At 36.2% G+C, this 13952-nt stretch overlaps 1 protein-coding gene across 1 annotated transcript in view; it reads right to left on the reverse strand.

Moving 5' to 3' along the window:
• Positions 1–13952, reverse strand: part of LOC150102504 (potassium channel subfamily K member 1-like) — a 67756-nt gene that overhangs the window by 32352 nt on the left and 21452 nt on the right. Inside the window, exon 3 of the mRNA XM_090399605.1 lies at positions 123–334. Within this exon, the coding sequence (XP_090255731.1) occupies positions 123–334 (212 nt within the window). The remainder of the gene's footprint in view (positions 1–122; positions 335–13952) is intronic.

Here is a 13952-nt window from a genome sequence, read left to right on the forward strand (position 1 = left end):
GGTAAGGTAAATGCATCAGTTGATTTCATATGGAAAAATTTAATTTAGTTACTTTATTTACGATTATACTTTAGAATTATTTTAATATTAATACCAATAAGCATATAAACATCAAATCTTACCCCAATAATAACAAGATGAAAAGCTCTAATGTTGAAAGGTTGATAGAGATGACCTAGCCGAGAATTCAGGAACTGAAGAAAAAGTGTAGTTGGTATCATAAGTCTTTCCACATAAGCTGTCAATAAGATCAAAGTTAATGGAATTCCAATAAGTGCATATATAATACAGAATACCTTCCCTCCTTCAGAAAGTGGTGTGACATGTCCATAACCTGCAAAATACAAAATATATATCAGAAATTCTCATTAGAAATTCATCATCAAATTCCTGCCATGTACCCTCAAGGGGTGTACAGGATATGATAGTACTACATGAAAAATTTACATCATTACTAACTTCCTATCTACAATTTTCCTCTAAATCAGTCTGTTATTTGTCAAGACTCCAACATTATCAGATCTTATATTTCTATCGTCTAAGGCACTTTGTACCGTATCAATCCACCTATATCTTGGTCTTCCTCTGGGTCGTTTTCATGCCAACCTGGCAGAGAACACTTGTTTTGTCAATCTTTCTTTGCCCATTCTTTTAAAGTGACCATACCACCTGAGATTAGCTCTCCTAACGCATTCCTGGATGCTGATGCCAAGTGCTTTCCTAATATCCTCATTTTTAATATGATATTGCCATTGATGCAATCTTTCTCAGGACTCTCATATCTGCAGTCTCTAGTCTTTGGTTAAGTGCATTACTTCTGACCCAACTCTCAGATCCATAAGTTAAAACTGGTTTGAACACTGGTTCAAACTAAATTCAACAGTGTTCAAACTAAATGTTCAAACCGGAGCACTAAATTAGCTGTTTACAGCTAATTTAGTGCTCCGACTAATTTCTCTCTTATTCCATATGAATTTATTTAATTGACTTCCTACCATACCAGCTTTGTGGATTCTGTTGTCTATTTCCATATTTAATTTACCATCTTCACTAAAAATCATGCCTAAGTAGCTGAAATATTTGACTTGTTCCACAGGTTCTCTGTTCACAATGCAGTTGACATTTTCAACGATTCTGCCTATTTTCATTGTCTTTGTTTTTTTATTGCTGACCTTCATACCATATCTATTACAACAGTTATTCAATTTAGTCAGGGAATCTTGCAGACTTGTAGCAGATTTATTTAGAAGTATAACATCGTCCGCATAAAGCAAAGAGCTGACATTAACATCTCCAATTTTGATATCATGTTTAATACCATTTTCCTTCCTAATGTGATCCATATAGATAATGAATAACAGAGGGGATAATGTACATCCTTGTCTCACACCAGATTTAACATTAAACCATCTTCCTGTACTTCCTTCAATTCTAACTGCTGATTTACAATTCAAATAAAGACTAAATATTGCTTGATATAATGACCCATCGACACCATATAACTGTAGCGTATTGAATAGCTTCTCTCTTGGCACCTTGTCATATACCTTTTCCAGATCAACAAAACTTAAATACAGATCTTTGTTATATTCCCATGATTTCTCAACTATTTGTCATAAAGTGAAGATCTGATCCTGACAGCCTCTATTTGGCCTGAATCTAGCTTGTTCTTCACCAAGCTTTTCTTCCACAATTCTTCTCAACTGTTTCTCAAGTATACTTGCATAAATCTTACCAGGAACACTCATCAGGGAAATGCCTCCGTAATTCTCACATTCAGTTTTATTTCCTTTTTATGTGTGGATACTATGAGAGTGTTTAGCTTTCCTGCATTTGTGTCTGTATTCTCTAAGAGCACAAGCTAAATTATTTGCCAGGAACTTTTGATATGCTTTCTTCTTTTCCTTCACTGCCTCTAATTAGAAATTTGAAGAGTCTAATATGTAAGTAATTATGCATTCTATGTTATTATTTCATGCATGTGAAGATGATATAGCTAGTGAAATAGAATAAGAAAGGTATAGTGTTTTGGGGGAGAGGAGTATTATTGATAACTGATCAACTGCAACCAAAGAGAGTAGGAGTTCAACTGCTACTCTCTGGCAGTTGAACTCCTGAGGCCAGTGAAAATAGCACGTGAGGCTATCTGGTGTGAAGTAGTGGCCAGCAGAACAAAATATAATAGTTGATTACTTCTATAGACCACGTGATGTAAAGGATGATGGAGATAGTATGCATCAGCAAATAACTCAGTGAGTGGAGAGTGGGTAATTATTATTGTGGGGTAAGATTCAATATGGGAACATATATCAAAAGGGGGAAAGAACACGAGGGAGGAACAAAATGGAATTTATGCAGTTACTAAGGGATAATTACCTGAGGCAGCATGTGATGGAATGTACTAGGGTTTGAGAGTGCTAAATCTAGTAACTGCATCGGAGAATTTAGGCAAACTTAGGAGATTGCTTGGGTCAGTGGCTTGTGAAATTGCAAGGAATGAAATGTTGATAGTGAATGGGAAGTGGTAAAGGAGTGTTTTGAGGAAAGTACCTAGAGTCAGGAGAAAAAATCAAGTATGAGTTAAATGGATGAAGACTAACATTAAATTAAAGTTTCAAAAAAAGAAAAATTTGCAAAAGGAATTCAAGGAGAAAGGTGACTAGCAGGCACATGAGCAGTACAAAGCACAGACCAGAAGGGCAGCCAGTTTTGTAAGAATGGCAAAAGCAGACTTAACAGTACAGGCTAATGATAATCCCAAAGAGTTTTTTTGGTATTTTGCAAGTAAAAGGAAGAATGTTTATGGCAGAATGATTTTAATGAATGCTGATAGTATGGAGGTAACTAAATCAGGTGAAATAGAGAATTACTAAGGGAATAATTTGTAAGATTATCATATCATCCATATGAGCTTTTGCCTCTCTTGTTACTGCAATATTGCCACCTGAGATAAATGAACTGGAGGTGCATAGCATATTACCAAACTTTGATTTGAATACAGCTATAGGATTAAACAGTATACCAGCTCGAGTAAAGTTGTGTACTTCACCTATGGAAATTAGCTGGGGAAAAAAAAAAAAAATAGCCCAGTATATAAATGGCCCAGGTATCCCCTACCTGTTGTAAAATTAAGGAAACTTTCAGTCTCCCTGGGAGAAGTAGACCCAACCCACCCACAATGGGAGAGGCCTTCACTCAACAGTGGGGAAGTTATAGGCTGTTTTCATTCATTCGAAAAGGTGCTAGGCAATGCCTTTGACCACGTTGTTTAATCTAAGTCTCAACTCTGGATTAGTCCCAAGGGGGTGGAAAAATAGTTCCATCACGTAAAGGGGACTCCAAGACTGATGTAGCAAATTACCAACCAATCAACATTTCAGGAGTTGTAGGATACTATATATGGGCAACATCGTTTTGCAAAGAGTAGGTTGTGCCTCAGTAACTTGCTCACATTTTTTAATACAGCAATAACTGAGTTCAATAAAGGTAATGGGTTTATGGTGATACTGCTGGACTTGTAAATGCTTTTGACAGAATACCGCACGGAATTCTATTTAACAAATTGAAGCATACGGGAATGAATATAAAGTTGGCAAAGAGGGTGGGGGTGGTTGATGGAGAAATACAAGACCGCAGTTTATTCAGGAGTAGAGTTTAGTAGAAGGCCTGTGACTAGTGGCATTCCACATGACTCTGTTCTTGGACCACTACTATTTAATTTGTACTTTAGCGATATAGGAAAGGATCTGAGAGGAACTATTTAGTTGTTTGCCAAACATTCAAAAACTGGGTAGAGCAATAGTTATTGAAGATGATATTAAAATTTTGCAGAATGACTTGGACAGATTGGCAGTCTGGGCAAAGGAAAATGGATATCAGTTTAATGTGGCAAAGTGTAAGGTTATTTTGGGATGAAAAGATTACCAGCTGTGTACCACATTGATGGAGCTGTACTCCAGAAAATTGATGATGATAGAGAGTTAAAGTTTAGAAAACATATTGAAAAGTGGCTAAAGCAGCTCATCAGATTTTACTGAAGAATACCCTGACAACCAAAGACAGTCAGGTTATTATACTTCTTTATAGAGCCTTAATAAGACCCCATCTTATTATGGTCACTAGGGTTTCTTGGGGATGAGAAGGAGGTAGAGAGGATCCAGAGGGACAAGTGACCAAGATGGTAGCAGGTCTATGGAATGAACCTTATGAGGATAGGCTGAAGATTTGCAGGTTACAGAAATTGGTTGACAGGCAGAAAAGGTGCAACATAATTGAGACACGCAAATTACTGAGGGATTTTTTGCAAGATTAATGTAGAAGAAATTTTTCAGAACAGGTGTAGTGGTGGGAGAACAAGGGCCATCCTTGGAAACTGAGAAAGAGTCTAGTTAGCAGGGGTATCAGGACTAGATTTTTTTGCTTGGAGAGTGGTGAATGAGTAGAATAGGTTGCCAGAGTCTGTTGTGAGTGCCATGACTGTGAATGAGTTCAAAGAAAAGTATGATAAATACTGTGCAATGGTTGATAGTGCTTGGCATGATATTTAGGGCCTCCCTTGATGAGTCTAAAGACTCCATGCAGTTGCCCATAATAATAATATTTTGGGGGGCATTAATTACAACAAAAATTATTTTGCTCTTTTGTATATTGCTATTCATTTGTCATATGTATCTGTTTGTAATTAGGCTTATTTGTATATCATTTTTTCTATATTAAATTAAGAGTTTAAAAAAAAATGATCACATCTTCGATGTGTCCTATTCTGGCCTTAGCCAAATGCGTAGGAAATTAATAAATATTATCATGAAATGTAATATGTCCCTAATAGTGCTGTTTTTTTCTGAAGTTGATATAGCATTATATCTCAGAGGTTGTTGTATAAATTGTCTAGGTTAGCATTCCTATGACAGTTGGAACTGTTGTTGTTGCTCTTTTATTCCAAATTCATTGAATTTCAATATTTGGATCTTTATACTTTGCCAATTTTTCATGCACTTTTTTATTCTATTCTGCTCACCTCTATTGTTATGGGTATTAAGTACCATGCCAATAAACCATATGCATCTCTTCAAGTGCAGAGTAATGTCTGTATTTGTGTTCTAGTTGTCTATCTATCTATCTAAATTTTAAAGATCATAATATCTTCACATTTTCACTTTCATTAAAGTGAAAGATGATTTTGCAAGCTAGGAACCATATTTCTTACACAGCTTTCAGTGTATAACATTCTGCAACTCAATCATGACTTTTTTTATAGTCAGCAATTTTAGCAAGAACTAATCAGATCCACTGTTTTTACTTCTTATCTTTTCATAGTTGGCATTTGCTGTTATTACAGATCTTTTTCAATCTTTGCTTTTATTACATTCATTTATAATGATTATTCTTCTTGAGCAGGAAATATCAAACACTGACAGTACCCCTGCTAAAGCCATTGCAAATGAATCAGAATCTGATACTGTCGACTTTCCTTCAATTTTTCCTTCAATGTCCTTCAACTATCCATGGAGCTTTATTTTTCCAACCTTCCAATCTTTTTGTCATTTCTTTTTCCTTACAGTTCTTCTGACTATTATTATTATTTTATTACTGCAAGGATACCTCCATGAAGTCTGAAGTGGGAGGCCAAACTATACACACATTATCTATCATACTGTAAAACGTTACTTTTATGTGAGCTTATTTGTAATTTGCTGTGCCATTGTAATATTTCTTTATATGCTTTATTTTCTATTATTAATTAATCTTCTCTATTCTATTCTTACTTTTATTAGTTTATCTCTGTTGCCTTATTAACTCTCAATCCTTTACTACTTTAACTTCCTGTTCTTTATTAACTTTACTCTACCTTTAGTATTTTTCCTAGACCGGGAGAACTCTGGAAATTTATTTAGATTAATCGACTGCGCCACTGTGCTCTCCTTGTGGTATAAGATATAATTATACTACCAGTAGAGTTCACTCTGAAATTATCCTAAAACCCTTTTTAACAGTCGTGACTAACATTAAATTCCTCCTCACAGGTTCGTGTTTAATTTCGAAACAGTGCATTGCGTAAAGATCAGGCAGCACTCTTTGTAAACAAAACAAACATATTTGTTTACACTAAACTTCAATTACACAAAATTATACAATAGGAAGGATTCTCTCTTAACTCCACTTTAAGCTTAAAACTTCAGCAATTTAACATTTAGAAAATGCACAGAGTCATGCAACTTATTATATAAAACTATGAGCCCATTTCAATTCAAGGAATATCATGTTCTATTACTTTACAACTAATAAATCCAACTATATTTGTAAACAAACTATTCTTAGACTAGGTATATCAACTTAAAGAAACTTATCAGCCCTTCTCAGGCAGTTTCAAATATCATAAGCAAACACAACAAAATTAACTCACATATCTTCTTTTTATGCTATTATGCACCAATTCCTAGTTCCTTCTTAAGTTCCTTGGCTTCCCATCTGTTTCAGGTTTTGATTGCCACGCAGAGATTCTGTCATCACCGTCTAACTCGGATGGCTCACGGGGGGGGGAGCATATTTTTCCCGATGTCTATGAATCGGCCGAAGGGGGTCCGACGATCAAGGCACTTAGCAGATTATCCTATTGGCAATGCATGCTGGTCCTGCTTCTCTTCTCCCTCGGTAGTTTCACGGCTCCCATGGCTGTCCCTCACGACTTCAACCAGACTGACGAACACGGCAAATCGACTCACTCTGACATTCTTTCTTCTCTTCCTCCTCTTTTTTTCTTTCCTAGATGACCTTTATACAATTTTCTCGGGTCAGATGAAAGGTCGAAGCCCCCGAACATTCCCGTGCAAACCGTCTTGACCTTCACGTTAACACTCACTTTTAGTTCTCACCGAACATACACACTTAATCCTATTTTCAAACAACGGAACTACTTCAGAAGTATACTGTCCTTTTACCACTGACCTTGAAGGTGGTATCAGGCTGACTTTGAGCACATTAAAATTCACTTACAATATGTACAAATTCTGACATCAATACTATGCCGATTTCTAAGGCACTGCCCTTGAACCTTACAATTTAGACAGTTTCTGTTTTTGTACAATCTTGAATGTTAATTCTTTGGGGTAACATACATGGGCTTATTTACAATGTTAATACAAAGTTAGTTTAGTGTGTTTACAAGTTGCAACCTCTGTAAAAGTTGATGCAAGAAAAGGAAAATTTCTACTGCATTGAATTTTACAATACCTCTCCTTAGACACATTGACAAACAAAGCACTCACAACAGGCTGACAACTCACTGCGCACATTTACCACTCTCTAAGTGAAAAATCTAGTTCTCATACAGTTACTCAATTTCCAGGACTGACCCTTTATTCTAGTCCCCCTCTAGCCAAGTGCTGAAATATTTCCTCTACATCAATCCTATAAAACCCTTTTAGTAACTTAAACATTTCTTTCATATGTTCTTTTTTCTACCTTTCAATCAACTTTTGCAATAAACCCCTCAATGTATCAGCATAAGCATCCCAGAGACCCACTCACCATCTTGGTCACTCAGCTCTGGATCCTCTCTACCGCTTCTTTATTCCAAAAAAACTCAGGTGACCAGACTTGATCACAGTAATTCAGATGTGGATGCTTCAAGACCTTACAAAGAGGAATGATAACTTGATAACTTTCTTATCTCTGGTTGTTAGTGTGTTTCCTCGTAGCCAAGAAATCCTATGAGCTACCTTGGTCACCTTAGGAACATGCCCTTGTGTCAACTCTCTGTCCACCAACACCTCTCATCAATGAGGTACACAGCTTGTAATCTTTTCATTAAAAATTGCATAACTTTACACTTTTGTTGTTATTATTATTATTTTCCTGATGCTCAGAGAGTCACAAGACTCATCTTGGGAGGACAGCACTAGTGAACACAAAGTCTATCATACCATTCTTTAAGATCATCCACAGTCTGCATGTTCATCACCTTCTCTGGCAACACATTCCATGTTCCTACCACTTTTCATGCAAAAAAAAAAAGTAATTCTTACTCTTTTACTCACCACCACCTCCTTCTGCAACTTCCAGGGATGGCCACTTGTCCTTGTTCCTTTCCTTCATTCTACCATATGAAAAATCTCCTCAGTGTTAATATGATAATATCTCTTCAACAGCTTAAATGTCTCGATCATACCCCTCCCCCGCCTTCTGTCAACCAAACTCTGCAGCCTGCATGTCCTCAGTCTATCTCCATAATCAATGCTGTACAGTCCTGTACAGTACTATTACTAATAAGTGGAGATGGATAACAAAAATGTTATCCATCTCCACTTATTAGTAATAGTGATGATGTCCTGGCTCTTCAAGAAAATTTGAATACTTCATCTCCTTCAAATCCTGGTGACCAGATCTGAGCACAGAAATCCAGATGTGGTCTGATCAAAGTTTTATGCAGTGGGACCAGCACGCTTATCTCTTGTGGTCAATATTCTCCTCAACATTGCCGCAATTCTCTGAGGTGTCTTTACAAAACCTTTGCAATACCAAATACCCCCTCTAAATACCAAATTTCATTAAATTCCATCCAGCCAGTGCAGAACTGTTAATATTTGTTCAAATCATTTTGTGAATTAAAGTGATACCATTAAAACTAAACTCAAGCCACGTAGGACGCCTTATGTGTTATCCAGAACTTCATCCATTCAGAGTCAAGTTATTACAGTATATAATTATGAGACATTTTCCTTCTGTCCCAAATGGTCTGATTCAAACAAAAATTAGTATTTGTATAGAGATTTCAGATTTCATTAGAATCCATTGGCCAGAGTCACAGAATAATCCACATATGAGAGAAGAGAATGAATCTAACAAAAATTAATCTAATAGATATTCACATATTTTGAGGAACACCTAAAATTTGTGTGTATGTGTGTGTGTGTTCATTTGTAATAACGTTCGTTCTTATGAATCATTCACCATCCTTAGTAATACAGGATATTTCATCATCCAATGCTTGAATAGAGTCAGTATTGAGGCATTCATCACCTACTTTGGCAGTATATATGTATAGACTGTATAACCTATACAGTCTGCTCATTTGCTCATTCAAGTTGCTCCATCAGAAAATCTATTTTTCACTTCCTTACTTGCATGCCCATTCATTGTGACACCAATCCAAATAGAGCTGTAATCCAAGTAGAGCTGCTATGTATGCATGCACTGTAGACAAATGCTGTTTTGCCTTGTGGTCATTAAAATGGTCGAACAGAAAACAAATTAAGAGTGAATCCTAAATACTAGATTTCATTAAATTGTAACAAGTGCAATGAGAAATTATTATCCTTGTAATTTTTTTTTTCCAAAACAGAAAATCTCTCAAATTATAGTAACATTTTTTTTTTTAAATATAATTTCCAAGAACAAGCAACACTTTGGCAATAAAAACAGAATTATAGGGAGGGAAAAAAAAAGTAATATTTATCAAATCATGTTAAACCTAGAACTGCTTTATTTATGAAAATCACTGCCCTATAACATGAGCAGATAAACATTATGCTTAGTAAGCCTGTATAATTGTTACACATACAATTTAAAACTGCTCAGAGTTGAATCTTCAATTGCCGATATTTTTATTGTTCTGGCGAAAACTATCATGAATTTATAAAGAATATAAAGAATAATATAACATTTATAAAGAATAATATAATACAATATAATATTTATATATGTACAATAATATATCAATATATATATTATTATTTGAGTGGTGGTACTACTTTTTTAAACATCAGATAAATGAGAACTAAAATTATAGAACGCTTGTGATACCAATGTGTGACACTTTTTTTTTAGGGGGGGGGGAACGCTTATGTACTCCCAAAGATATAATTCACTTGGCCTAATTTTTCCACTACAAATAGTCTAAGTGATACTAAAATTGAAATGGTTTCATAAATTTTAATCCCTTTTTCTCCTTGCATGTTAGGCTCATGGCCAATAACTTGGCTTCTTTGAAACCTAATTAATACTGGGATAGAGTAGTCAACCCTATCTGCATCATGTATTGCTGTCAGTATTCTTCTGTCCTGTTTAATTGTTTTGTAGGATGAAGTGCCCTTCAACTGAAAAAGTTTTTTTGCATCTCAAATGGGATTCGAACCCAGATCTTTCCAACCAAAGGATATTGCTGAAATCAACTATGCTATGGAGCCCATATAAATTTTAACAGGGATCCTAAACATTAGATGTTATTATTATCATATAACAACTCCACAATATGAGTATTTATCAGGGTTCCTGCACAGCACAATGCAACATGGTCTACCTTGAATGCTGCACAATCTATTATTTGTACTACACCATTCGTACTGACATAGTATTTTTGTCTGTTAATTCCATGTGTTTCGTGGTCACAATTTGTTTGTTTTGTTGAATGAAAATCCCAAGTCTACAAGAGAAAAAACCCTACTACCTTCATAACCCACAGCCTTTTGGCTGGAGAGCAGATACACTAACCAGGCTGATGTTCATCGGATGTTTCTTTTCCTGGTTTGATTATGGGTATAACTTTATTATTATTTATATGCTTTACATTAATGCCTAATTTGAACTCCATGGTGGACACAGGAAGTTAAAGAGGCAGTGAAGGAAAAGAAGAAAGCATATCAAAAGTTCCTGGCAAATAAGTCAGCTTGTGCTCTTAGAGAATACAGAGACAAATGCAAGAAAGCGAAACACTGTGTAAAACTATCTAAACAAAAGTCATGGGAGGACTTTAGCAAGAACATAGAAAATAAATATCAAGAAGGTGGTAAGATATTCTGGAGGTTGAAGAAGAAGCTTAGAAATGGAAGAAACACTGCTGTAAAAGGAGTTAGAGATGATAAAGATGACATGAAAACAGGAGAAAAAGATATCCTTGAAGTATGGAGTAATTACTTCGAAAAATTGCTAAATGAAACAAGCCGTGATAGTTGTAAAAGACACTCAACAGGCATACAGTCAGGAATACATATCCATACTTGAAGTAGAAAAAGCCATCAAAGGCTTGAAATGTGGAAAGGCAGCAGGAGTAGATGATATTCGAACAGAAATGCTGAAGTATGGTGGTATAAAAGTCCTACAGTAGCTGCACTGCATAGTTTAGAAGGTGTGGACAGAGGGATGAATTCTCGATGATTGGAGTAGAGCTCTCATAGTACCCATATATAAAAAGGGAAATAAAACTGAATGTGAGAATTACAGAGGTATTTCCCTACTAAGTGTTCCTGGCAAGATTTATGCCAGTATAGTTGAGAAACAGTTGAGAAGAATTGTGAAAGAAAAGCTTGGTGAAGAACAAGCTGGATTCAGGCCAAATAGAGGCTGTCAGGATCAGATCTTCACTTTACGACAAATAGTTGAGAAAGCATGGGAATATAACAAAGATCTGTATTTAAGTTTTGTCGATCTGGAAAAGGTATATGACAAGGTGCCAAGAGAGAAGCTATTCAATATGCTACAGTTATATGGTGTCGATGGGGCATTATATCAAGCAATACTTAGTCTTTATTTGAGTTGCAAGTCAACAGTTAGAATTGAAGAAAGTACAAGAAGATGGTTTAATGTTAAATCTGGTGTGAGACAAGGATGTACATTATCCCCTCTGTTATTCATTATCTATATGGATCACGTTATAAAGGAAAGTGGTGTTAAACATGATATTAGAATTGGAGATGTTAATGTCAGCTCTTTGCTTTATGCGGACAATGTTATACTTCTAAATAACTCCACTACAAGTTTGGAAGATTCCCTGACTAAATTGAATAACTGTTGTAATAGATATGGTATGAAGGTCAGCAATAAAAAGACAAAGACAATGAAAATAGGTAAAATTGTTGAAAATATCCACTATGTTGTGAATGGAGAACCTGTGGAACAAGTAAAACATTTCAGCTACTTAGGCACGATTTTTAGTGAAGATGGTAAATTAAATATGGAAATAGATAACAGAATCAATAAAGCTGGTATGGTAGGAAGTCAAATGAATAAATTCATATGGAATAAGAGAGAAATTAGTCAGAACACTAAATTTGCTGTATACAAGACAGTGTTCAAGCCAATTTTAACTTATGGATCTGAGAGCTGGGTCAGAAGTAAAACACTTGACCAAAGACTAGAGACCGCAGATATATGAGAGTCCTGAGAAAGATTAGAGGCGTGAACAGATGGCATCAAGGGCAATATCATATTAAAAATGAGGATATTAGGAAAGAACTAGACATTGTCAGCATCCAGGAATGCGTTAGCAGAGCCAATCTTAGGTGGTATGGTCACTTAAACAGAATGGGCAAGGAAAGATTAGCAAAGCAAGTGTTCTCTGCCAGGTTGGCAGGAAAACGACCCAGAGGAAGACCAAGATATAGATGGATTGATACGGTACAAAGTGCCTTAGACGATAGAAATATAAGATCTGATAATGTTGGAGTCTTGACAAGTAACAGAGTGATTTGGAGGAAAATTGTAGATAGGAAGTTAGTAATAATGTAAATTTTTCATGTAGTACTATCATATCCTGTACATCCCTTGAGGGTACATGTCAGGAATTTGATGATGATGACACTGATACTAGGAGTATCCGGAATAAGGGAGAGGAATTGGTGGTGCAGATAGCATCAGCCTGGCCAAAAATTATTGGGATCACTGAGATGTGGTTGACAGAAGAGGATATAATAACAGGAATAGAAGTTGCTGGGTACAGCATTTTTTCGGCAGGATAGGAAGGGAAAGCGTGGTGGTGTAGTACTGCTTATGATAAGTGACGACCTATGTCCTCTAAGAGTGGAGGCTTTGGAAAGCAGTGACACTAATCATTTTGAAAGCATATGGTGTGAGGTAGAGGGGAGCAAGACACAATATTTAGTGGGATGTTGCTACAGACCCAGGAACACAGAGGGTGGAGACCAGGAGATGTTTAGACAGTTGAGTTTGGCAAGTGCAAGAAGAATGATTGTTATGGGAGATTTTAACTACAGTAGTATAAATTGGGGAGAGGAAGATGCATGTAGCAATAAGGGAATGGAATTTCTAGAATTCTTGAGGGACAAATGTCTTAGGAAACATGTAATAGAGGGAACAAGAGGTTCAATAGTTTTGGATTTGGTTATAGCATCAGAAGAGTTGATTAATAACTGAGATGACATCTCTCCCACCAGTTGGAGAGAGTGACCATATGGTTTTGACTTGGAAAATGAATAGACATGCAGGAGTATCAAAGAGACGGGAATGTATGTGGAATTATAAGGCAGGTGATTATAATAGTCTAAGACGTCAACTTGGGGAAGTTTCAAGGAGGGAGGAATTGGAAGGACAGGATATTTAGTGCATGAGAAATTGTGAAAGAATATTTGTTAGCAGCAATAGTAAGTTGTATGCCACGAGTGAAGAAGAAGACACAATTTGGAGTAAAGTGGATGACAAACAATATTAAATAGGAATTGCATGTGAAAAAGAGGCTATGGAAGAGATATAGGAAGACAGGTGAAGAGAAGATTCACGAAGAATATAAAACACAGGCCAGAAGAGTGACTAGTATGGTAAGGAAGGCAAAACTGGAATATGAGAGGAGATTGTCCCTAAGATCCAAAGAAAATCCTAGGGAATTTTTTAGCCATGTGGCCAGCAAGAGGAGAAATGACTGTGGAAGAATGATATTGTGGGATAAAAATGGGAATAGAGTGACTGATGCAGAGGACATAGTGGAATTGTTCAATGCACACTTTATTGGAGTATTTCATCCTGGAGGAGTCAGTTTTAATACTAGAGGGATAGGGCAGGTTTGAGTTTTAGAGGTACAGGAGGAGGAGTGTGTTTCAAATACTGAGTACTCTGGATGTTAGTAAAGCTGTGGGACTGGATGGTATTTCACCACGAGTTTTGGGAGAATGTGCTAGGGAACTGACAGTGCCTTTGACCTGGCTTTTCAATGAAAATCTGGCTGC

Source organism: Typopeltis vanoorti, chromosome 10 (assembly GCF_054136105.1).
Source record: "Typopeltis vanoorti isolate ZY-2024b chromosome 10, IOZ_Tvanoo_1.0, whole genome shotgun sequence".
In the NCBI taxonomy this organism is placed as follows: domain Eukaryota; kingdom Metazoa; phylum Arthropoda; class Arachnida; order Uropygi; family Thelyphonidae; genus Typopeltis; species Typopeltis vanoorti.